Raw genomic sequence first — 23,642 nt, 5'->3', positions numbered from 1 at the left:
ATAGTTATTGTGCTGTTTGGCTCCCAGTGGGTAGATAATGTTGTGGGTAGAGCAAACCAAAGACAGAGAATCATTTTCAGAACACTTAGAAGGTACAATAGGTCTACTAAAGAGACTATTTAACGTCGCTTGTCCGGCCTATTCTAGAGTATTGCTGTGCGGTTTGGGATCCGCATCAGGTGGGACTGATGGATGACACAGAAAAGGTACAAAGAAGGGCAGCTCGTTTTGTATTATCGCGGAGTAGGGGAGATAGCATCACAGACATGATACGTGAATTGGAGTGGCAGTCATTAAAACAAAGGCGTTTCTCGTCGCGACGGGATCTTCTTATGTAATTTCAATCATCAGTTTTCTCCTCCGATTGCGTACACATTCTGTTGGAACCCACCTACATAGGGAGAATGATCATCACAGAAAAATTTAGGTGCTCGTTTTTCCCGCACGCCGTTCGAGAGTGGAATGGTACAGAGAGAGCTTGAAGGTGGTTCGCTGAACCCTTTGCTAGGCACTTTATTGTGAAAAGCAGAGCAATAACGTAAGATGTCGATGTAGATGTGAATAAAAAATATTAGTTATCAGAATAATTACATTACACCAACTGCTTAAGTTCTTTTCTAAATGAAAACAACAAATATCTGAGGCAAATTATAATAATCGTAGTTTAATAATCGTATTACGGTAAATCTCAAAATGTTAATTTTCGGTCTAACTACAGTAGAATGGCAATTGTAAAAAGGCAGCTAATTAGTGCACAGATGCAAAGAGAAGGGTGACGAAAGTTTTTAAAGTTGCTTGCGTATAACACATTCGTATTCTTGCGCTATTGAGAGCAAATATCACTAATAACAAAAACCACGTTTGCTAGTCGCGATATGTTACAGATGTCAGCGAATACATTGGCTGTGGAAAACCAGCTGTCGCCATAGGTATTTTCAGCTGAATTTGTGTTAAAAATGTTGGTCAGAAAGCTGCCTTATGGACCAGGATAGTATGTAGTGTGAAAGCTGTCATCCTAAGCGAGTCCCTGTTCAATCAAAACGCCACTGACGTTGAGGATCAGCATGCACCCAGGAACGTAGAGAACGATTACTCGGCTTGCGAACATTCTGGTAGTAATTTCTCCAAAAGCATTTTATGTTATCGGTCTCTTCACTGGTTTGACGCTGTCCTCCACCTTTTGCCCCCCTTCACTAAATAATTTCGTGTCTACAAAAGTGTTACGCTCAATATCCAATGTGGATGGTTTTTTATATTCTGGTCTTCGTCTACATCTACTATTCTTCGTTTCTTCTGACCCTTTCACCACCTAGTTAACTGTTACGTGATGCCATACCTGATATATCACTAACCTTTCCCTTATTCTTTGTTTTGACAGGCTTCTGTCGTGACCTGTTTTTTTTTGTTTTTTTTTTTGTTTTTTTTTTTTGGTACTTCGCTCTAATCCGTCTACTTGATTGTTATTGTTATTATTAATATCACATGTCAAATATTTTCATGTTGCTACTTTTTTTTTAATTTCTGATGGCTCACGCTTCACTACGACTCTACTAAAGTACAGTTTCAAAATCTTCTGAAGCCGATTAAAACCTGTTCTTTTGGAGTGGGATGAAAGTAATATTAAGTACTGCTGTGCAGACCTTAGTTATGAACATTGGTTAGTGTGTCTAAAGAGCTCACGGTATCCTGAGGACACAGAAATGAGTGGCAAGTTATTGTTGTGTTTCCTAATAAGTCGCAAAACGGGTTATTGTTTATCATTGTTTCGCTTTGTATTTTTCTTGATGCTTCTCATTGGCACAGTATATCTAGATGTGTATATCTTTTTGAATAGGAAAGATTCGGGTATGTCAATTTGGCTGTGCATTAACATTAAAATTATTTGTTGGAAACTTTTGCTCTTGTTTATTTTCGTGGTTTAATATTTTGTTTTCTAGAACACCTCATAACAAGACCGGACTTGATTTACAAAAAAATAAGTAACGTTTCTAGGGAAAGGTCTATCCAGACACCACACTCGTAATCAAAACACCCTTGTCAACAAGAAGTACTGCAAATGCTCCAGAGAGACAAGGAAATTAGCAAAGTATTTTGCTAACAAGTATGTGTTTAAATTGATACATACATCAAAGACCATTTTGCCTGTAATTAGCACTTCTCTTGAATGACATTGTAAATATTAAAAGTTATCAAAACAACTGGTGAAATAATAATAAAAATTATTTTGAATATTTTTCAAACATTATGAAGTAAGACTCAGTCTTTATATTACAATCTTCTGTCTGAAGCAACTTTTCATCACAAGTTTTTACGTTGGAATATCGACAAAATATAATTGACCGTCTATTTAAGTGAAAATTAATATCAAAATTTTATGTTGTGTGAACAATGTTATTGGATTGAGTCGTGACTTTATTGAGTTTATTGACTTGTATAATAAATCTGAAATCGTGTTACTGACCAGTTCGATTCTAAAATCCATCTCAGTAACTGATACAAATTGTGTTCCTTTATTTAACAAAGTATGGTTGTCACCGGTGATCAACTTCAGGTACATTCCTAACGTCGATCAGCCTGTATTTCCTCGATGAGATGATTCATTCACGCTTTGTGCTACCGATTCGTATAAGCAGATGGCTATTTTCTTCCCCAATACGTTTCACTAAAGTTTTCTTTGCTCTGTTCATCCATAAATCTGATTCAGTACTAACTGTGTTTCCATTCGATTGACAACGTGTTCTAAGTAATTTCATTTATTGCTTCTTAGACGTACAAGTCAAAAACAAATGGTGATAAGATGCAAGCCTGCTATACAGTTTTCTTAATCTTGACTTTTCATTTCTATTCTGACTATCTGACACTGTCAGGTATGACCGCAGCTTTCGTATTTTTTGGTACGTTATGCTGTGACATTTTGTTTTAATTTAGTCCGAAGAACGTGTCCCTTGTGACACCGAAACCTAGGTCACAAATTAATTGTTTTTCAAAATTTAGGGTTTTTATTACTCCTACTACAGTACAAATTATACTTGGTACAGAAAGCTGATTAAAATCCAATATCGATAGCAGTAAGATATATGCGAAAAATGTATGCATATATGTATATAAATAATGGGCTAATGGTAAATGGAGGTCGGATGCGTTTCTCAGTAGACAAGAAACGCAAATCCGCCAAGATAGACACTGAAACTGCATGGAGGTTTGTTTTGAAGGACTCAGTACCGACGATGAGCATAAGATTACAATCGAATACTCTTATCAACTACAAGACACACCTCTAGATGTAGTTGAAAACTTTAGACGAAACCTCTGTTCACTAGTTCAAAATTACCCCAATGATACTGTCATCGTTGGAGGAGATTTTAATCGTCTAACAATCAAATGGGAAAATTACAGTTTTGCAGCTGGGTATTCTTTGAGAACTACATAGTACAGATTGCTCGTAACCGCACCTACAATGGAGATATATTGGGTCTAATAGCAACTACAGCATTACCTTTTTAAGGACGTCCATAATAAAATTGGTATCAGTGACCATGAAGCAGTTGTAGAAAAAATGATTATCAAAGGAAAATACAACTAAAATAAGCAGACGAACTGTACTTTCGGCCAATTAGATAATGAGACAGTTATGTTGTACGTAAATAAAGAACATGAGGGATTTAGCTGTGGAAAGGTGGGTCTAAAAACGGTGGCCCTGGTTTAGGAGAAAAGTTTACCACACAGTCGATAGATGTATAACTAGAAGAACAGTTCATGATGAGAGGGACGCTCAGTGGGTGACAGTCACTACAAACAAAGTTCTAGAGAAAGAGAAACTACTGCAAATAGGTGTAAAATAAAGCATGGCGAGATGCAGAATAAAACGCGTTTAATCGTCTAGAGAGCAATGCGCAAAGCTTTCAACAACTACCGTAGCAGAACATTATCGAAGGATGTATCACGAAACCCAAAGTAATTCTGGTTATACATAAAAGCTAGACACTCGTGGACGGAGCAGGGATAAAGTGAAGGTAGCAAAGCAAAGGTAGAAACGCTGGACTAGGTTTTCAAGTGTCTTTTTAAATAAAAATCGATTGGTAAATTGCACGATATCCTCACAAGAGACTTCTAGATTACTTTTATCGGTGTGAAGTGTTTACGATCTTACGCATTTGACTAAATCATGTCATATCTAGAGAAAGAAATTCAAGACTTTGCTCGTCGACCTCCCACTTCCTCTCTCGCTTTCAAAGACGCTAGGTATCAACAAATAAAAGTTATCGGCCTTAAAACATTCAAGTTCCTCCGAATCTCATAATTGCACCGTGAAGGTTATATCAGATACACGCCGAAAAATCTGTAAAATCGGACACACTCTCGGCAACCTCACTTAATAGCAGCGGTTGACCGTTCCACATCTGGTCAACGCGGATGAACTAATCTCCATAAACTGTCCTTTTCATGACTACTTTTTACGGTGTAGATAAACATCGACGGTTTTTCCCATGCTAAACACACCATATGGGCTGTTTTGAGCAAGTAATGTAAATTTCACATTCTTCTTGTTGAAGAACCTCACCGGAACCATAGCAGTCATCAGTCCAAGATCGCTGGCATGAAGCTTATTCTCGAGAGATCTCCCGAACAATATGGCAATGCAGTATTCAGCAGGTCAAATATGTCTCTGGCATCAACTTCACTAACTGAAAGGGATAGCATCGAAATTCTTTCAGTGTACCTCTTTATGTAAGAGAAGCACTTAGATTCTTCGTCCTCAATTAACTGAATGTACTCCAATCTGTTTTCACCCCTGCAGCTTTTATCCTCTGCAACTCTCTTTAGTACCATGGATTTTATTCCCAGATGGGTTTATATATGTCACATCACCTTGCTGCTTCTTTTTGTCAGTGTTTCTCATAGGTTCCTTTCTTCGCCACCAGAGAACATTTTCGTTCCTAATCAATGCAACTAATTTACCAGTCTAAGAAAATTTTATGTAGTCATATTTCGGAAATGGTTTGGAATAAATAGCTTAAATTTGGCATTTTTCTTAGTCTCAAAGCCCACTATGAGTAAACCAAGTTTTAGCAAAAGCTGAAGTGATGATGGACAATTATTATCTAAATAAGTGTTGGTCAGACATAGAATGTCTCATGTATGCCAAGAGAAAGATGACGAAAGTGTCCACTAGTTATATTTAACTGACTGTCACAAGATAGCGTATTAAAAAAGAAAGGATTATTGTGCCAGATATCATCACATAAGTATCAACAGATCAGTCTCTCACTTTGAATATACTGAAATCATTTAACACTTATCTGGTATATTTATTTCAAAGCCTGACCATGTCCTTGCATATACCGTGTCCCTCTATATTGTTGCCACGTAATTATTTGTTTTTCTTATACAGTTGTTACGCAAAAGGAAACAAAATATTTTAGACGTCGGACTGATCCATCATTGGCGAGGTATGAAGTGATAATTTATCAGATCACTTTCTTTTATCATGTGGTTAAGGACCCGCAGTTTTACCAACATGAAACCTAAATTTATATTTAATTTGAACAGCATAAGGTGTTTGGCCGACCATATAATGTATGTGCTTTTCAAAATTACGACAGTCAACGTCTTTATCTTAGTGAATAGTCCGACATAAATGTGTAGAAAAGCAAAGTGAGAATCATTATTATTTGTGAATAACGTTACTCGTTATTGAAAGCTTTACCACAGAATGGAGTTATTTGCCCCTTGAGAAGCAGAAAGTAATTACAGTCCTCATTCTTCACTTCCTTTCTGTTTCTTCCATCTTCACTGGTAGTGGTGAAACCACAGACCATACATTATAAGGGCTGTGGACTGCCATCACTGTCTTCAGAACACTTGCTTTCACACACATTACTTCCATGACATTCAAATTTTAAAAATTTTGCTTTATCTCTTGGCGAATTTACTAATTCCTCCAATCAACATCAGTCACTTCCTTAATTGCTTTGCTGTCACAATTCAAATTGTGAATAATAAACACTAGTACTATCCAATTTCTGGATGAAAGCAAGAAACAAGCATGTTGTAAATGGAGAAGGTTGTTGGTTGTTCCAAGTAATGTGAAACTATAAAAACAATTATTACCTTGAAGTATAACAGAAAGCTAAAAAATATTTCACTTGAGACTAATAATAGCTTTGTTCTGCCATTATGACATTAATGTCAGTTATGTAACTATTGTTGCTTGTGACAAAGCTATTCTAAATAGTTTGCTGATGAATTCTCATCCAAAGTCAACATATATTATAAAGTTCCTTTGATATATAAGCAATGTGAATCGAAATTTATAACCATTTTGGAGTCATGTGGACCTGAATAGGACAGCAGAGATAAGAGAAAATACGGAGTAATGTTCATCTAAATGTACTTACAGCTCGCTGACTCCTTCTGCGTAATTTCACATATGAATGACATTTTACCCGTAAAACGGTTAGCATGAGACCTCACGAATGAAAACAGTTGTTTCAGTGGCAGCGTGAATAAAGTATTTAGGAACAGGGATTACTGCTACAGAAGTCAGCGAATATTGAAAAATGAATAAAGTTCAGTGTGTTGCCGTTAAGAAGGAAATGAAACAATGTTGACAAAATGCAAATGGTCTGTAGGCAACAATTATAGGCTAAAAATTGTTCCAGGAGACTGTACAAGGAAATTTGGTACTTGAATTGCGGACGTAAGTAAGAGGGTGAGTCCGTCCAGTCTTAAAAGAGAAATAAGCTTAGCGTTCAGAGGACGCATTCAAGGGAAGATAGACACACTTGATCAGAGCGCGTTGAGCGAGCGGAGGAGATGAGAACACGAGCACGTGAGTGAGTATCCTACAGTCAGGGCACTGCAGTGTTGTCGATGTACTGCCTGCACGCCGGGGAACGAGAGCGCGTTATCGCCGCGCATTTTCGAAAAACTCAGTGTTATCCTACAAGCGCGTTTACTAAACACATTTGGCTTCAAGGTAATGATGTCCTGACGTGTTGCGACTAAGATTGCTACTCATCTACCGATACCGATACCGATACCGATCTATCGAGTGTAGAAGCTGCTTCATCGTGGGTCTCCACCGAATACTCGTTCTGGTTTCGTCACCATTGTTGTTCCTATACTGGAGCAAAGGAAGTGTTGCACTTTTTCTAATAAATTTCGGTGTTAAAATCTCTCAAAGATTAAAGAAAACAACGTTATTTAACGACGATGAAGCACAAACTAGAATGCCTTGCAAGTCAGGTGCGATAAAGAAATCATCCAAGTGTCGGCCGTTATTGTCCATGCGTTGTTGTAGGCGAGTTGAAAAGTTGTCCGCAAACCTTACAACCATAGCAAGGTAAATTTCTCCAATTTTTCGTGTAATGGCTTCTGAAAGACCTCCAACAGTCCGTGGTTTTTCAATGTAAACTCGAGATTTGAGATTGCCCTATAAGAAATAATCGCACTGAGAAAGATCTAGAGATCGAGAAGGCCACTCACATGCCCAAGCAAAGAAACGAGGCTACCTCTAAAACGTTCATTTAGAAAACCCATGCTGTTTTTAAGGTAAGAAGTAGGGTCAAATCATCCCAAATATGGCTAATCCACCCCACACAATTAATTTCTCGCTGTGTAAGGGCCACTCGCAGAGGTCTCGTGGATTATCAGCCCACCAATACCGGCAACTTTGTTTGTTCATAGGACCCGCTAAAGGAAAATGACTCTCACCACTCATTATCAGACTTCTTCATTTTCCAGTATTTCCAGATCTTCTCTGTAAACATTTGCCACCGTACATAATTTTGTTTCACTTATTGAAACATCATTATTTAAAAAGGATGAAAATGGAAGTCAAAGTGTAAAAGGCGATCAACTGAACTGTGTGATATAAGCGAGCGTGTTGTACCGCTATACATCGTGGGCTGATCTCGACATCTTGTCCAATATTTTCGAAGTTTCCTGCTGTTCTAACTGTCCGAACACCTTCCCAGCTGTTCCAAGTCTTACCATCTGTCTCGTTCTGAAGATGTTGAACGAACATTTTACTGTTGCGCGAGATGGGACATTACCGTGTCAACCAATATTGAACTGGCTGCGAAATATTCGCTGCATCAACACTACCGATTGACCGTTTGCAACATAGGTTGAAAAAAGGCGGTGCCTTCCGAGCTGGCCACTGCCGTGGTGATACGTGTCAGGCACCTCCCCTTTCATTTTATTTCTGTCATTATTACACAATTTCATTCGCCTATGGTGTATCGAAATTTTCCCTCGTTGATATCAATCTGATGTACTATTAGGGTTAGTGAAGCCACTGATTGATCTCACTGTACTTGTATGACTTGGAGAGCAGTAGTGGAATTGGAATCGACTATAGAGACAGATTTTTGGACGCTGGAGGTGACCATTGCATTTGGGAAAGCTTCAGAACTTTCTCCGAGCAGCGAGCCAATTCGCGGATTCCTTTGGACTCACTGAAAAGGCCCGTGGGCGTGGCGGATGACCAAGTAAGAGGGCGGGAACTCCGTGGCAGAATGCGGAATGACACTTCTTTAGAAACTGTTTTCGCCGGGAATTCTGGCGCCGGCCTAACTGCTTTATTAGCGAGTGGAGTGTGGTCTCCTTATTCCATGTGTGGGTCAAGGTAAAGCGGCGCCGAGCTGGAGTCCGGCTAATGTTTTTATTACGAGAACAGTATACCTTGGGACGACGAAAGTCTCTACATTTCGCGTTTCTTAGATGCCACCGCGCCCCGCAAAAACGGCGCCGAATAAATCGTTTTAAGGACGAGACGGAAGTTGTTTTCCCAAGGAAGCTTCCCTCATCTTGTGAAATGCGCTATGGACTATGGCTGGCAGGACCTCTAGGCATTGGTGACTGCTGGGAAATGATAGGTTCATTCGAGAACATTGGGGGGATGGCTGTTTTTCGGAAGGTTTTGAGCAAAAGGGAGAGACGGGGACTTGCTTCTCGACCGTTGTGGAGTACAGTCGCTAGAACTCTTCCGTTTCTACGGAGGGAGCAGTTGGTTGTAAAGTCGTCCGGAGACCCGGGCGAAACTTTATATTTTCGCGGACGTGAGACAATCACCGCCGGTCGTGGGGTAATCTACCGCAGTAAGACGCTTGTGCGGCGCCCGAACCCCGATAGCGTCTCGTCTTTCACCGGCTGTATCGGTAACTGCGCAGCCTCGGCAAATTCAGAAGCCTATAAATTTTTTCACGACCACCGTTTTTCATAGTAGCCTTGTACTCGCAGTAGTCACTCCCAGGGTAAATGGCATGCATAATTGTATCTTGAGGCGAGAGACCAATCAGTGGAACGATGCAGCAGAGTATGCTTGCATAGATTGGCATCCTTCCACTCACAGTCTCATTTACACGCAAATGTCAGTTAGGTTCCCCAAGTCTATTGCCAACCAATCTGAGTTCTGATAATGAAATGTTACATAGTTGAAGTTTCTGTTTATATCTTGGTTCTCACTTGATCTTGTCATTAATTAATATATCTCTATGTGATACCGCAGGTCCTTGTTATTAATTTATCAACAACACTCATTATAATTCCCTACGAATCGCCTCCGTCCATCCTCGAAGGATGATAGCGTAGCATAGTTGGTGCAGACTCTGCAACATCTGCTATGGCTGAAAAGTCCCACTCGAGAGTGCCGGTGTCTACTGCAGTTGGGACACTTTACATGTGAAGCACCTCCACCAGAGGCCGCTCTCTCCTTCCGTCTTGCCCTCTTCCTGATGTCTTCTTGCATGCGTTCATCCTCTGCAAGCTCAACCCCATTGTGCACAGCTTGTCGCCGCTTGACACGGTCGTCAGCAGTATTTTCGCATCGACTTGGATCGAAGCTGGCCTTGGTCAGATCTCTCTTGCTGACATCCTTGACGCGAAGGTGCGGTCTTCCTACCGGCTTCAAGCCCTTCCGAAGTTCTTCGTAAAGCACTTCTTCGGTATTCGCTCAGAATCCATACGTTTGACATGTCCCAGCCACCTTAGACGTCGGTGGCTCAGTAGTGCATGAATGCTGGTTGTGCTTGCGAGCATTAATACTGCGGTGTTGAGTAGAGAGATCTGAAGGATCCTCCAGAAACATCGGAGATGAAGGCTGCTCAGTTGGGATTCGTACTTAGCAAGAGTTGTCCATGTCTCACAGCTATACAAAAAGATGCTGATAACACAAGCTTTACATACTTGCAATTTAGTTTTTAGTTTGAGTATTCCATTCTTTCCTACTCTGTTTTTCAATCCACCCCTTACAGTCGATAATTCTGTTGGTAATCTCTGTGCCCACAGACAAGTTGCTACATATTGTAGATCCCAAGTAGATAAAATCATCGAATAGCTGTAGAGGATTTCCGCCAATGCTGATGGATGGAAGGTTGGTGGTTCATGCGCCATGATCTTACTCTTTTGGAGGCTGATGGTAAGACCAAATTTTCCATACGAATGTGATAACTTGTTGATTAGATACTGCAGCTCATCCTCTGAGTTTGCTACCAGAGCTGCATCGACTGCAAATAACAACCTGCGAATAACAGTTGTATTGACGTTGGTCTTGGCTTTGAGACGGCAATGTTGAAGAGATTTCCATCAGACCATCTTTGTAAATACACTATCTTCTCACCGTCTTCAAAAGTAAACCACAGCAGAAGGGAAAAGGAAATGCCGAACAGAATGGGAGCTAACACATACCCCTGCTTTACATCGCTATTTACAGGGAATAATGCGGTTGTTTCGTCGTTGAAACAGACTGTTGCTTGCATTTTCTAATGGAAAGAGAAAGTTACTCGCAGTAGTTTAGGTGGTATCCAATCTTCTGTAGCAACTTCAAGAGCCCAATTCTGCTCGCAAAATCAAATGCTTTGACGAGGTCAACAAAAGCAATTTACTGTGTTCTCTGCTGCTCACGGCACTTCTCTTGCAGTTGTCGTAGAGAAAAGGTCATGTCCACGATTGATCGGCCAGGTCTGAAGCCGCACTGACATTCTGGGTAGATTCTAGATGCTACGAGTTGCAGTCGCATTAGGACGAGTCCTGCATAAGCCTTCCCAACTACACTTAACAGTGAAATGCCTCGGTAATTGTTCAATTGGCTCTGAGCACTATGCGACTTAACTTCTGATGTCATCAGTCGCCTACAACTTGGAACTAATTAAACCCAACTAACCTACGGACATCACACACATCCATGCCCGAAGCAGGATTTGAACCTGCGACCGTAGCGGTCGCTCGGCTCCAGATTGTAGCACCTAGAACCGGCTGGCCACTCGGGCCGGCTCGGTAATTGTTGCGTCCACTTCTGTCTCCTGCTGTTTATACAAAGAAACACTCTTTGAGTTTCGCATACTTAGTGGACATAGCCCTCTTCCTGGATGGTTGTGAGAAGTAAATATTCTCGTAGGTGCTATAGAAGGACAGGCTTGTTATACTTAATAACCTCTGTAGGGATCCCATCGTCATCTGGAGCCTTTCCATTAGATAGGCAGTACATCGCTCTGCCAAGTACTTCTATAGTGGGAATTGCACCATGCCCTTCCATAATTTACATTTATTTGATGGCATCAGGTGCAGCCTTCCTTACTTCATTTTCAGCTGCGTACAGCTCGAAGTAGTGTTCAACCCAGCGCTCCATGTGCTTGTCTTCATCAGTAATAACTTCTCTTGTCTTCGTCTTCAGAGGAGCTGTCGTACATTGCCTTAATGTCGGCAGCTTTCTATATGTCTGCACATTAATTTCGCCAGTAGTTATTTGCACAACTCCTAGATGTTTGTTGTGCCTTGTTCTTTGCTTCTCGGAAGTCATCCCAAGTTCTTCCACTTAGGTTCCTTTTATAAGCAAGCAGGCCTTTCCATTTAGACTCAATCACTGATTCCATCTCCTTCAAATTTTGCTCGCACCAGTCTTTGTTTCTATTCTCTTTCATTCCGTAGTCCAAACTGCCGAGTTTTAGATGGCATCAGAAGGTTGTGCCCATTTTTTATCAATATTTATTTCTGTTTGTGCGTTTTTGGTAAAGCACTTGAAAAATACTGGGAAATTCTTGTTTTCATTGCGAGCTATGAACGTGATTTGTGGTGATCCGTGGTTTACGTCTCTGTTTAGTATGGTGATATTCCTTAGGGGTGAAACTCAGACTGCTCGCCACCAAAGCAGGGTCAGTGTTGCAGTCAACGCATGATAGCTTCGTGTCAGTAGAACATTTCTTAGATCTTGCTATGACAAAATCAAGTTGGTAACACTGTGACGGGCGGGGGTGTCTTCAGGTCACATTGTGTCGATCTTTGAGTTGGAAATATGTGTTTGTTATACACAGGCCATGAAAGCAGCACACTTCTAGCAGTCCCTGGCCATTATTATTTATTTTTACCGCTCCGTGATAACCCAGAAAAGTCAGCCACATGTCATTACCTGACCCAACTCGAGTACTTAAGTCGCCTAGAGTATATAGTGACTCTGAACCAAGTACTTTAGCTATTTTGTCACTGAATAAATCATAAAACAGATCCTTTACTCCTACGCTGCATGATTATGTGGGAGCGTACACAATAAAGATGGTGATAGCTTCACTTGAAGGGCATGCTTGTAAAGTAAGAAAGCGCTGTGTTCCACCAAATGGTGCACAATACTGTTTAGGAGGGGCAGTGTTACGAATGAAATCAACCTCTTGGGTATCGTCAACGTATCTTGGACTCATGGTCCTGACATTCCAGGTGGCAAAACGAAATGATGGTTTCTTTATTATTTCCTTTCTGTTTTTCATAGGTGTACTTTATCTACCCGTTTGTTGAAGATCACTTCCAAGCTACACACACCCTATGAAGCTGGCGGATAGTGGGGGGGGGGGGGCTGCCCAGCTTGAGGCAGGCGGTAGCTGTCCAATGAGATGCGATGATCTCCCCACCGTCGGAAGTGCCCCCTGGCCCTCAAATCTTACGCCAGTCAGACAGAGCTTGTAACCGGTGACCGCCTCTTCCCGAGTTGTTCGGATGTCTTTAGACGTCTCCGAACGGTCCTCTTCAGGACGCTACATGCATGGGCGATAAATATGAAGACATGTGAGTCCCCCATGTATCACGGTCTCCCTCTCGACCTAAATGATAGTGCCCAGAGGAAAGGCAAGCCAATACGTCTGGTCTCACTCCGGTTGCAGCAGCTGCCGGGAGGGGTCCAACCACCTTTGGTGCCCCACTCCAGATTTCCTTTCATGGTTTTCTCCCTTAGCCTTCATCCCTCCCGAGACTAACCACAATGTAGTGGTATGTAGGATAATTAGATGAGGTAAGGAGTGGTAACTGAGGAAAGGGTAGGGGAGGGAATATGTAGGATATAAGATGGAACTCTGTTAGGCACCCTTCGTCTGGCTACTCTGCTGAGACATGTCCGGCTAGGTTAGAACTGCCAGCAGCTATGTACCGCCGGGATAGCTCTCAGCTTCCCTGGAGCACGCAAACTCTCCCACCCGCACGGACAGTGCTACGATAAGGCGGTGCCTCTTGGGAGAGAGACCCTACCATGTCATTTACTTTGTTGTGATTTCGAAGGAATTAAATTAATTTTATGACAAGTTAGCCAACTCAGGGGTGATCCAAACTGGGTCCACTAGTTAGATTTCCTTGCGCTATTGATAACCGTGGGACCTCTTGGGTGTGGTAGTCATGACTTTTTAGTCGTTTGCCTCCACCACAGGTTAGCTTTAAAAAAATGGTTCAAATGGCTCTGAGCACTGTGGGACTTAACTGCTGTGGCCATCAGTCCCCTAGAACTTAGAACTACTTAAACCTAACTAACCTAAGGACATCACACACATCCATGCCCGAGGCAGGATTCGAACCTGCGACCGTAGTGGTCGCGCGGTTCCAGACTGTAGCGACTAGAACCCCTCGTCCACAACGGCCGGCGGTTAGCTTTCAATGTGTCGTATACAAAGACGCTCTGTTTGACCGAACAATGCTCCAAGGCTCCTGAAAGGGCAACTAATTACGAGCTGTTGAGCATGCACTAGCTCCCACAACACTTCAGTTATGGTGGACTCTTAAACGTAGCGCCTCCCTGATTGTACTTCCAACTTGACTAAGAAAGTAGGCCTTTCCACCCGCAGCGGTCCAGACGAACAGCATGGAAGACCCATGGAGCTGTTGGCCGTTCTGAAGAGGTTTCAGACAGGTCTGACCGCGAAATCTGTCTCTCCCCACTGAATCGTTAACGTGAACCAGCTTCGAAGGCGAAGGCTAGAATCTATCTTTCCAACAGAGCCGCCATCTCCTAATTGTGTTACTAATTCGGCTTCTAGAAAATCGAAAATTTAATATACTCCTCCCCAATTAGTTCTACATCTTGCGATTCTATTGCTCCCTTCACAGTTGCCGAGAAAATTAGTTAACGAGGTAAAAATAGCCGGTTAGATTTATTAGGTACTTAATTATGCGTGCCGTCTTTCAATGATTGCTGTCATCTGTTTTTTTCCCTGTCTGGTGGAATCTGTATTTGAATTTTGAATTACTCAAATATTTCATGTCTCTTTCTTTCTCGGGTTGAAAGGTACGGTCGTTGTGACCTCTAGCGGTGGTGCGTGTGTGCTGGACAAGTCTATTATATTCAATCGAAGCTCAAAAGGATTTTTAGAAGCGTGTCAACGGTCTTCGCTGGAAAACCAATGTCCGTTTGAATCGCAGACAAGTAGCGCACTGAATCTTCGCCTACCAAATATCGATTTCAGTTAATGAAGGAGTTAATTGCAATTTAAAAATTCTATTCCACTTAAGCCTGTCGTGCGTACTTGAATCCAAATCTTAACAAAATCACATTGGCTGTAAGCCATTCTTTTTATGTGTTGTACATCGATGCTGACACACATGTACAAGTAAAACCGAAACAAACAATAAGCAACACAACAAATACGCATTTAGGAAATCGTGGATAAACAACACCCGGGTGTTTGGTTTCGTCTCAAAAGACCCTTCAAAGAAATTCTTAGGGAGTAGGTCACATCGTTCTTGTGACTGCATACAATTATCAGTGGCAATTAGTGTTCACTGAACTTTTGCAATTGGTTTTGATACTTTCCAGGCACTAAATGAAATAAACGTGCAGTGTGGACAAAAAAGCAGATTTTATTTTCTTAAGTTTCAGTGTCGTAACTATTGCTCATAGCAATAAAAGTAACGAATCTAAGCTGTCCACGTCACACTGCGTTCTGATTGATCCAGTCGACGAAGTAGGAAACTTCAGCATAGACGCCTGGCGAGTCTGCAGTGGCACAGTCGTAACCATCCCAGGAGGCGATTCCCACCTGTTGCCCGTTCACCAGTAGTGGACCTCCTACATCATACTGAAAAAGAAAGAAATATTCTTAAGGTTATTCAGGTAGTACAGAAGACTTGAATTGTCGTGCAACGCTATAAATAAATCTAATTCTATCCTTTGAAGACTCCGGCCAACAGGTGATCCAAGAAAACAATCAAGCCTATACAGAGTTACGGCCAGATAAGCGTCGACTACCTTGGCTTGTACGTTTTTTATCACTTTATCAGCTCACCCGTACTTCACACTTTGTTCCACACCCGTAAACCTCATCACCTCATCCCAATCGTAGCAAAATACTGGTTGTAACAAAACTCAAAACAAATACAGTCTCCACTGTTGCTATTACCTTGATGTATGAAATGCCGCAAAACTTAGTGCCCTCCAGCACTTAAGAAGAAATCGAATCACTTTACGCCACGACCAAATTTTGCCTTAGTAGTGCTAAATAGATCAGTTCTTTTCGTTCGAAACCCCCATTGATCGAAGTGCTGCATTGATTGACACACCGGACTGGTATCTGGAATGAGTTAAATCCCTCCCCGGCCATCCAGGATTATGTTTTCCGTGGTTACCCTAAATCACCTCCTACAAGTGCAAAAACTGTTCTCTTCAGTAGAGCACTGGACCACTTCACTATTCCAGTCAGCTTAGACACATGAGCCCCTGCTTCGCCTCCAAAAGGGGAGTGTTCTCGACGGACTCTAAATTTCTCTTCTTCTTCCCCTTATTTCTTATCATTTATTTTCGTTTCTTCTGCAGTTCTGCATATTTCCATTTCATCACACTACACTATATTTTTTCTTCATACCACAGAGTTTCCTGCGAAACGTCAGCGATCCAACAAATGGTTTTTTGTCTTTGTGTTTTTACCGATACTAAGATAAGGACGTGCGATTCGCAGTTCTGAAGTGATAAATACGTGCATTTGTGGTGACACGTATGACATCTTTTTACTTCGTACATGTGATCATAAAATTTATTGCCAAAACACGAAATTTTTCTGTAAAATATGGGAGTAATTGTAGAGCGAGAATTCTCTGGCCGACTTATCTCGATGACAAGGACGACTCTTATTATGATTCCACAAAGCTCCATTTATTTCAACATACAGCACAAGCAACTTAATTTAAGGTCACATCACAATAGGGCCAAAACAAAATCTTTAAGATATTAAATTATGATTCAGTATTGAGCTTACACCATATCTTAAATAATACATTAAAATTTGCTGGTGCAATGTATCTTAATATTAATTTTTTCAATGTGATTGGAATTGAGTAAATTTGTAGGTATTTCTAAGTTGACGAAACATTATCAATCATATCTCATTCAAATGTTTGATGTAGATTTTTATCAGAGATAAATTCTAAAAAAAGAAAAAGAGTTCAAATGTGTGTGAAATCTTATGGGACTTAACTGCTAAGGTCATTAGTCCCTAAGCTTACACACTACTGAACCTAAATTATCCTAAGGACAAATACACAAACACACATGCCCGAGGGAGGACTCGAACCTCCGCCGGGACCAGCCGCACAGTCCACGACTGCAGCTAATCCCGCGCAGCCATAAATTCTCACCTCTCACGTAGATACGTAACTTAACAAACAAAACAGGAAGCACAAGGTATCTTGAGTAGTTTTTTTGTTGTTAGAAAACTAGAAACAACATTTTTTTTTTTTTCGGTGGGCCATGACGAATTCCCCTCGTGTGCCAACCTGCTCATCTGAAAGTAGCTCTTGCACCCTACATCGATATTTACTTGTTAGATGTAGCCCAGTCTCTGTTTCCTCCACACTTTTTATGTTCTGCAGCTCCCTTTAGTACCATGGACCTTTCTATATGTAACCCTGTTGTTTCGACGATATTTTCTATTTCGATTTCCTCACACTTTTCCAGCATATATTTCGCCTTGAGTTCCCCGCACTTCCTATTTACTACATTAGTCAGCAATTTATATATCTGTATTCCTGGCTTTCCCATGAACATTTGTGTATTTCCTTTTTTCGTCAACAAGAAGAATTTCTCCAGTTACTCAAGATTCCTCTATAATTACCTTCCTTATACCTATGTTCGTCTATATAACATTTGCGAATGCTCTTTTTAGAGATTTCCACTCTCCTTCAATTTAACTACTTACTGCGTTATTCCTTATCGCACAACCCACACCTTTCGTAAACTTCAAATGAGTCTCATCATCCCTGAGTACGTCAGTGTCCCATTTCAAGCAGTACTGGTTCTTCCAGACCTTCCCTTAAAACTGAATTCACTCATCGTCAACACAAAATTAGGGTCTGAGTCTGTATTTGTTCCTCGAGACGTCCTACAATCCAGAATATGATTGTGGAATCTCTGCGTGAGCATTATTTAAGCCAGCTGGAAGTTTCCAATGCCTTCAGGTATTTTCCAAGTATACTTCTTTCTCTTGTGATTCTTTAACAGTGTACGCACTACAACTAGTCCAGACGTACTGAAGACCTCAATTACTTTTACTCCCCTCTCTTTACTACCACTACTCCCATATTCTTCAGTACCTCTTTCGTCTACTGCTTTCACTACAATCACATTTCAATCCACATAACCATTAGATTATCATACACCTTTACATACCGAATTACACTTCATGTATCCTCATACATTTCCTGTGTATCCTCATATTCTGCTTACGACATCGATATGTATACGTGAAATATTGTTAACGCCGCTGGTTTGCTATGGTGATAACAGGTCGGCCACTAAAATGTTCACAGTAACCCACTCCCTGCCTTATCTTCCAACTCATAACGAATGCTACTCCTGTTACAACATGTTCTGCTGCTATTGATATTACCCTATGTTCATCCGACGAGAAATTCTTACGTCCTTTCCATCTAATTTCACTGACCACCATTATACTGTATTGATACTGCCTTATGTTCATATGACGAGAAATTCTTACGTCCTTTGCATTCAATTTCACTGACCACCATTATATTTAGCTTTCCTTTTCAGATTTTCTAGTTTCCACTCCACGTTCAAATTAAAACGTTCCAGGCTGCGACTCGTAAAGTGTTATCCTTTTATTAGCTGTACTGTCTGTATCTCACGTTCACCTACACCTTGTCAGTCCCCTCCGGGATATTCGAACGGTTGATTAATCTGCGATCTTTTGCCGTTGGAGATATAATCATGACACTGTTTCAACTACGGCCCACAAGTCCTGATGGGCACACATAATGTGTCTTACTGTATTGCTTACCACTGACTTGTACATCCTGGGGTGCTGCGGATCATTGCTGAGTCTTCCGCCTTTTAAGCACAGTTTAGTGCGAAAAGCGCAAGTGCCCTAAAACTCTGTCCTCGCGTCCGCGTTCTTTGACAAGGCTGCTGGTAGAACCAGGCTGACTTCTTATGCTAGAAGTCTTAGGCCACCATTGCTGATGATTGTCATTCAAAATTTAAGCAGTTGGTAGATTCGTACGAGGCACTCTTAATGTTCTGATTTCTAGTCAAAGACACTTCCAGAACTTAAGGATAAATAGCCAGAAACAAAAGAAGTAAACACTCTTAGTCCAAAGCATGCCACTCAAAATTGAGCAGTGACTACCTCTCATTCTCAGATTTTGATAATATTCTGTTGAATTTCTATTCCTGATTCTGTTTTCTGGTAAATCTCATAAACCGTATTGAAACTAGTTGTTTATGTAGTAAGATTATATAAGGCGATGGTGGTGGCACATGCGTTATTAGAGCAGGGCGCCCAAACACTTGTTCCTGGAAGCGTCTGCTAACCTATGTCTGGCTGCGATCTCGTAACCGCTCAGCTATGACTAGGGCAGTGTCTGGCTCTTATCACGGCTCCCCAGAGCGACTTACAATTAGACTTTGTGTGTTCTCTTTTGCGAAAACTGACTGTATCGACAACTTACAAATTCAGTTGAGACTACGCCTCAACAACATCATAGCTTTATCCGTACCTCAGTAAGCGATAATTAATACTGTAATTTTTCTCTTTGACTTCACAAATACTATAAGGGAATTACCTGTCCTGAAGTGGGAGATACTGCACTCAAGACCTGAAACTGATTTTCTATTGAAGGTGGCTATCACTTGTTACGTTGTTGCCAAATAAATTTTATGCTTTAATTATTCTCCTTTAAGAGCCAAACATATTGCTAGTTTTCCTATTCGGTCATCTAAACATTCTCTATTGCAAAGTTAGTATATACTGTATATACTGACGGCAAAACATCGCAACATCAGAAAGGAGTTGTGCGACATAAACGAAAATTATGTAATAAAACTGAACACGTAAGACCGTCCTTACGATGTCATTTATTACATGGCTAACGGTTTCGGTGCTTCAGTGCACCATCTTCAGGCTTTAGCTGACGCTGAGAGGTAAACACCGTCACGATTCATCGGTGGCCAACATCTATAACTGTTTTTCGCAGATTATTTGGAAGAGAGATGTTGTGTGTCCAACCGTCAACTATCAAATTGTTACTCGAAAATTAGTTTTAAACTCGTAAGAGTTCTCAAATCACGTTTTTCTCGTTTTACGTTAAATTTTAAATAGAATGTTATCCCAAAGTTCGGTCATCTCCATGTCTTTGCACGTGGTTAATTCTAACGTTGTCTCAGAGGATATATCAGTGTCTTAATTTTGCCGGCCGGTGTGGCCGAGCGGTTCTAGAAGCTTCAGTCTGGAACCGCGCGACCACTACGGTCGCAGGTTCGAATCCTGGCTCGGGCATGGATGTGTTATGTCCTTACGTTAGTTAGGTTTAAGTAGTTCCAAATTCTAAGGGACTGATGACCGCAGATGTTAAGTCCCATAGTGCTCAGAGCCATTTGAGCCATTTGAACTATCTTAATTTTCGCAACTGTAAAACCTGACTCCTTATTTCGATGTCGTATTCGTGTCACAACACTGAGCCAGCTCTTGTGTCTGTTTAAGGATACAAATAATATTTCAAAACAAATACACTGTGGACTACACACCATGGATTTCTCAAAAATTAATCAAGCAGGAAATATAGAAAATTAAAAAGGTAAAGCAAAACATTTGATAGCAAGGAGAAAACACGCGCAAAGGGATGACATTTAATACAGTTGTATCGAGTAATAATTAGATAACTAAATATTCTTCAAGGAGATCGGAGCGAAGCAGAGCCACTTTCAAAATGCTTTAATTTGATCGCCCTTACGGGTTTCAGGCAACTGTGCTCGCCTCTGTTCTTTTATAACTGTGTAGTACTGCAGTAGCAGTGTCGTCCGGTTCTGCCGTGCCCCACATTGATTATTAACAGAAAATCAGCTACGAAGCTCATCGACATCTATCAGTGATAAATAACAATAACTGAGATATTTTACGTCTTCAGATGCATTTACATTTTTATGACCACATAAATCAGTTCAGACTTCTGAGACAACATTCATGTTTCCAACACTTCCTGCACGTTTATTATGTCCACCACACGCTCTGTTTTGGGAACTACCACATTTTTATCTTGCAAATTTGGCGTCGTATGTCTAGTGGTTCATGAATAAGTATTTTTAAATACATTTGATTTATCCTGTTTACCACTACGACCATAATTCACGAATGCTGGTTTGCTTCTGCTCAGCTGCGTGACGCTATACTCTGCTTCTTCTTACATTCACTTCTGCGGTGAGTTACATATGCACTACTGGCCAATAAAATTGATACACCACGAAGATGACGTGCTACAATGTCGAAATTTAACCGACAGGATGAAGATGCTGTGATGTGCAAATGATTAGCTTTTCAGAGCATTCACACAAGGTTGGCGCCGGTGGCGACACCTACAACGTGCTGATATGAGGAAAGTTTCCAACCGATTCCTAATACACAAACAGCAGTTGACCGGCGTTGCCTGGTGGAACGTTGTTGTGATGCCTCGTGTAAGGAGGAGAAATGAGTACCATCACGTTTCCCACTTTGATAAAGGTCGGATTGGAACCTATCACGATTGCGGTTTATCGTATCGCGACATTCTAGCTCGCGTTGGTCGAGATCCAATGACTGTTAGCAGAATATGGTATCGTTGGGTTCAGGAGGTTAATACGGAACGCCGTGCTGGATCCAAACGGCCTCGTATCTCTAGCAGTCGAGATGACAGGCATCTTATCCGCATGGCTGTAACGGATCGTGCAGCCACGTCGCGATCTCTGAGTCAACAGATGGGGACGTTTGCTAGACAACAACCATCTGCACGAACATTTCAACGACGTTTGCAGCAGCATGGACTGTCAGCTCGGAGACCATGGGTGCGTTTACCCTTGACGCTGCATCACAGACAGGAGCGAGTGCTATAGTGTACTCAATGACGAACCTGGTTGCACGAATGGCGAAACGTCTTTTTTTTTCGGATGAATCCAGGTTCTGTTTACAGCATCATGATGGTCGTATCCGTGTTTGGCGAGTTCGCGGTGAACGCATATTGGAAGCGTGTATTCGCCATCGGCATACTGTCGTATCACCCGGCGTGATGGTATGGGGTGCCATTGGTTACACGTCTCGGTCACCTCTTGTTCACATTGACGGCACTTTGAACAGTGAACGTTACATTTCAAATGTGTTACGACCCATGGCTCTACCCTACATTCGATCCCTGCCAAACCCTACATTTCAGCAGGATAACGCAAGGCCGCATGTCGCAGGTCCTGTAGCCTACGGGCATTTCTAGATACAGAAAATGCTCGACTGCTACCCTGGCTAGCACATTCTCCAGATCTCTCACCAATTGAAAACGTTTGGTGAGTGCTGGCTGAGCAACTGGCTCGACACAATATGCCAGTCACTACTCCTGATGAACTGTGGTAACGTGTTGAAGTTGCATGGGCAGCTGTACCTGTACACGCCATCCAAGCTCTGTTTGACTCAATGTCCAGGCGTATCAAGCCCGTTATTACGGGTAAAGATGGTTGTTCTGGGTACTGATTTCTCAGGACCTATGTACCCAAATTGCGTGAAAATGTAATCACATGTCAGCTCTAGTATATTATTTGTTGTCCAATGAATACCCGCTTATCATCTGCATTTCTTCTTGGTGTAGCAGTTTTAATAGCCACTAGTGTATAATATTTTCGTGAGTTTGAAGTCTATACTTGGTGAATGGTTGCAGTTGATTAATAAAAGAAGACGAAAGAAATTGAGTAGTGGAAGTCAAGGGAACGTGGTTGACCTGCCTGACATAGCACACGCTTGAAGACAGAAGCTTTCAGACAGAAACTTTCCGGCAAATTTATGAACGAAAAAGAGAACAGACGACCACTCACCCCACATTTTCCTTTGCCGGATTCTCCGGCGCAGATGTTGTTCTCCCTCGTCCACATGTAGTAGTTCTCATACGTTGCCGCGCAGTCTGCGTCCGACCACACGGGTACGTCTACTTTTCTCAGGCCACTGACGAAGGTTGAGGACGACTGAAACAAGTTGTGTGTGTGTATCAATATTATATGCCCTCACTGGGAATCACTCACTCCCTGCTATCATCGTCATCAGCATCATCGTCATCATCATCATCATCACCATCACCATCAAGTACACAAATAATACACGAAAATTAAGTCTTCTGCTCGAGACAGTTATTCTTACAAGATCTGACTCGAATGGCGACCTGATGTCAAACGTGACGGGTTCACCATGCCCCCGCTACAGGATACTCTAAATATGGCTCTCTGCTCACACCATTGACTGACTCAATAAAAAGCTAGTAGTCGTAGCCCACAGTCACGAAACTGTGGCTAAAAACTACTTTGTCGGTGGCAGTGGCCCTTTGGAGATGGCTCTTAATGGCGAAGTCGTTAACACCCTTATTAAAATGTTTTGGGGGATATGTGGTTAAAGTAACTAATTACTAGGCGATACTACGGTCTGAACCCTGAAGCCCTCCATACCATCCTCGCTTGTTGATACAATGGAAAACGGAAAGTGCATGGGGGAAGTGGCCTGCAATTTGTAAATTTTGAATCCTGGAATGTTCGGAACCTATATAGACTACGATCCATCCAGACTGTGGTTTCGGGAACAAAGCGGTGTCCTGGACTCCGTAACAATACAGGAGACAAGATGGCTGGGCGAGGGTACTCGAAAAGAAGACGAATCCGTACAGTTTAGTACGTTTCGTAATACGTGACAAAGTAGCAAATTCAGATAAGGAATTCAAAACTGTTAAAAAATAATATCCTGTGTAAACACGGAGATCGGGTGTCTTACGTGTCAACGCTCACGCCTCGACAAAGGATAACACAGACAGGGAAAAGGAATAGTTCTATGAGTAACTAAAACAAAAAGGAAGACCACACCAACTAGAAACATCAAGCTAGTTCTGGG

At 41.6% G+C, this 23,642-nt stretch overlaps 1 protein-coding gene across 2 annotated transcripts in view; it reads right to left on the bottom strand.

The window, feature by feature from the left end:
• Nucleotides 1–23,642, bottom strand: part of LOC126266707 (trypsin alpha-3-like) — a 185,751-nt gene that overhangs the window by 110,592 nt on the left and 51,517 nt on the right. Inside the window, exons 6-7 of one of the 2 annotated variants that reach the window (XM_049971154.1) lie at nucleotides 22,586–22,732; nucleotides 15,092–15,329 (exon numbers count right to left, since the gene is read on the bottom strand). The exons of the other annotated variant lie outside the window; for it this stretch is intronic. Of the exons in view, the coding sequence (XP_049827111.1) occupies nucleotides 15,183–15,329; nucleotides 22,586–22,732 (294 nt within the window). The 3' untranslated portion in view covers nucleotides 15,092–15,182. Of the gene's footprint in view, nucleotides 1–15,091; nucleotides 15,330–22,585; nucleotides 22,733–23,642 lie in introns of those variants that run through there. 2 annotated transcript variants of the gene reach the window in all.

The sequence above is a fragment of the Schistocerca gregaria genome, chromosome 4 (assembly GCF_023897955.1).
Source record: "Schistocerca gregaria isolate iqSchGreg1 chromosome 4, iqSchGreg1.2, whole genome shotgun sequence".
In the NCBI taxonomy this organism is placed as follows: Eukaryota; Metazoa; Arthropoda; class Insecta; order Orthoptera; family Acrididae; genus Schistocerca; species Schistocerca gregaria.
This window is presented reverse-complemented; position numbering and strand designations above follow the sequence as displayed.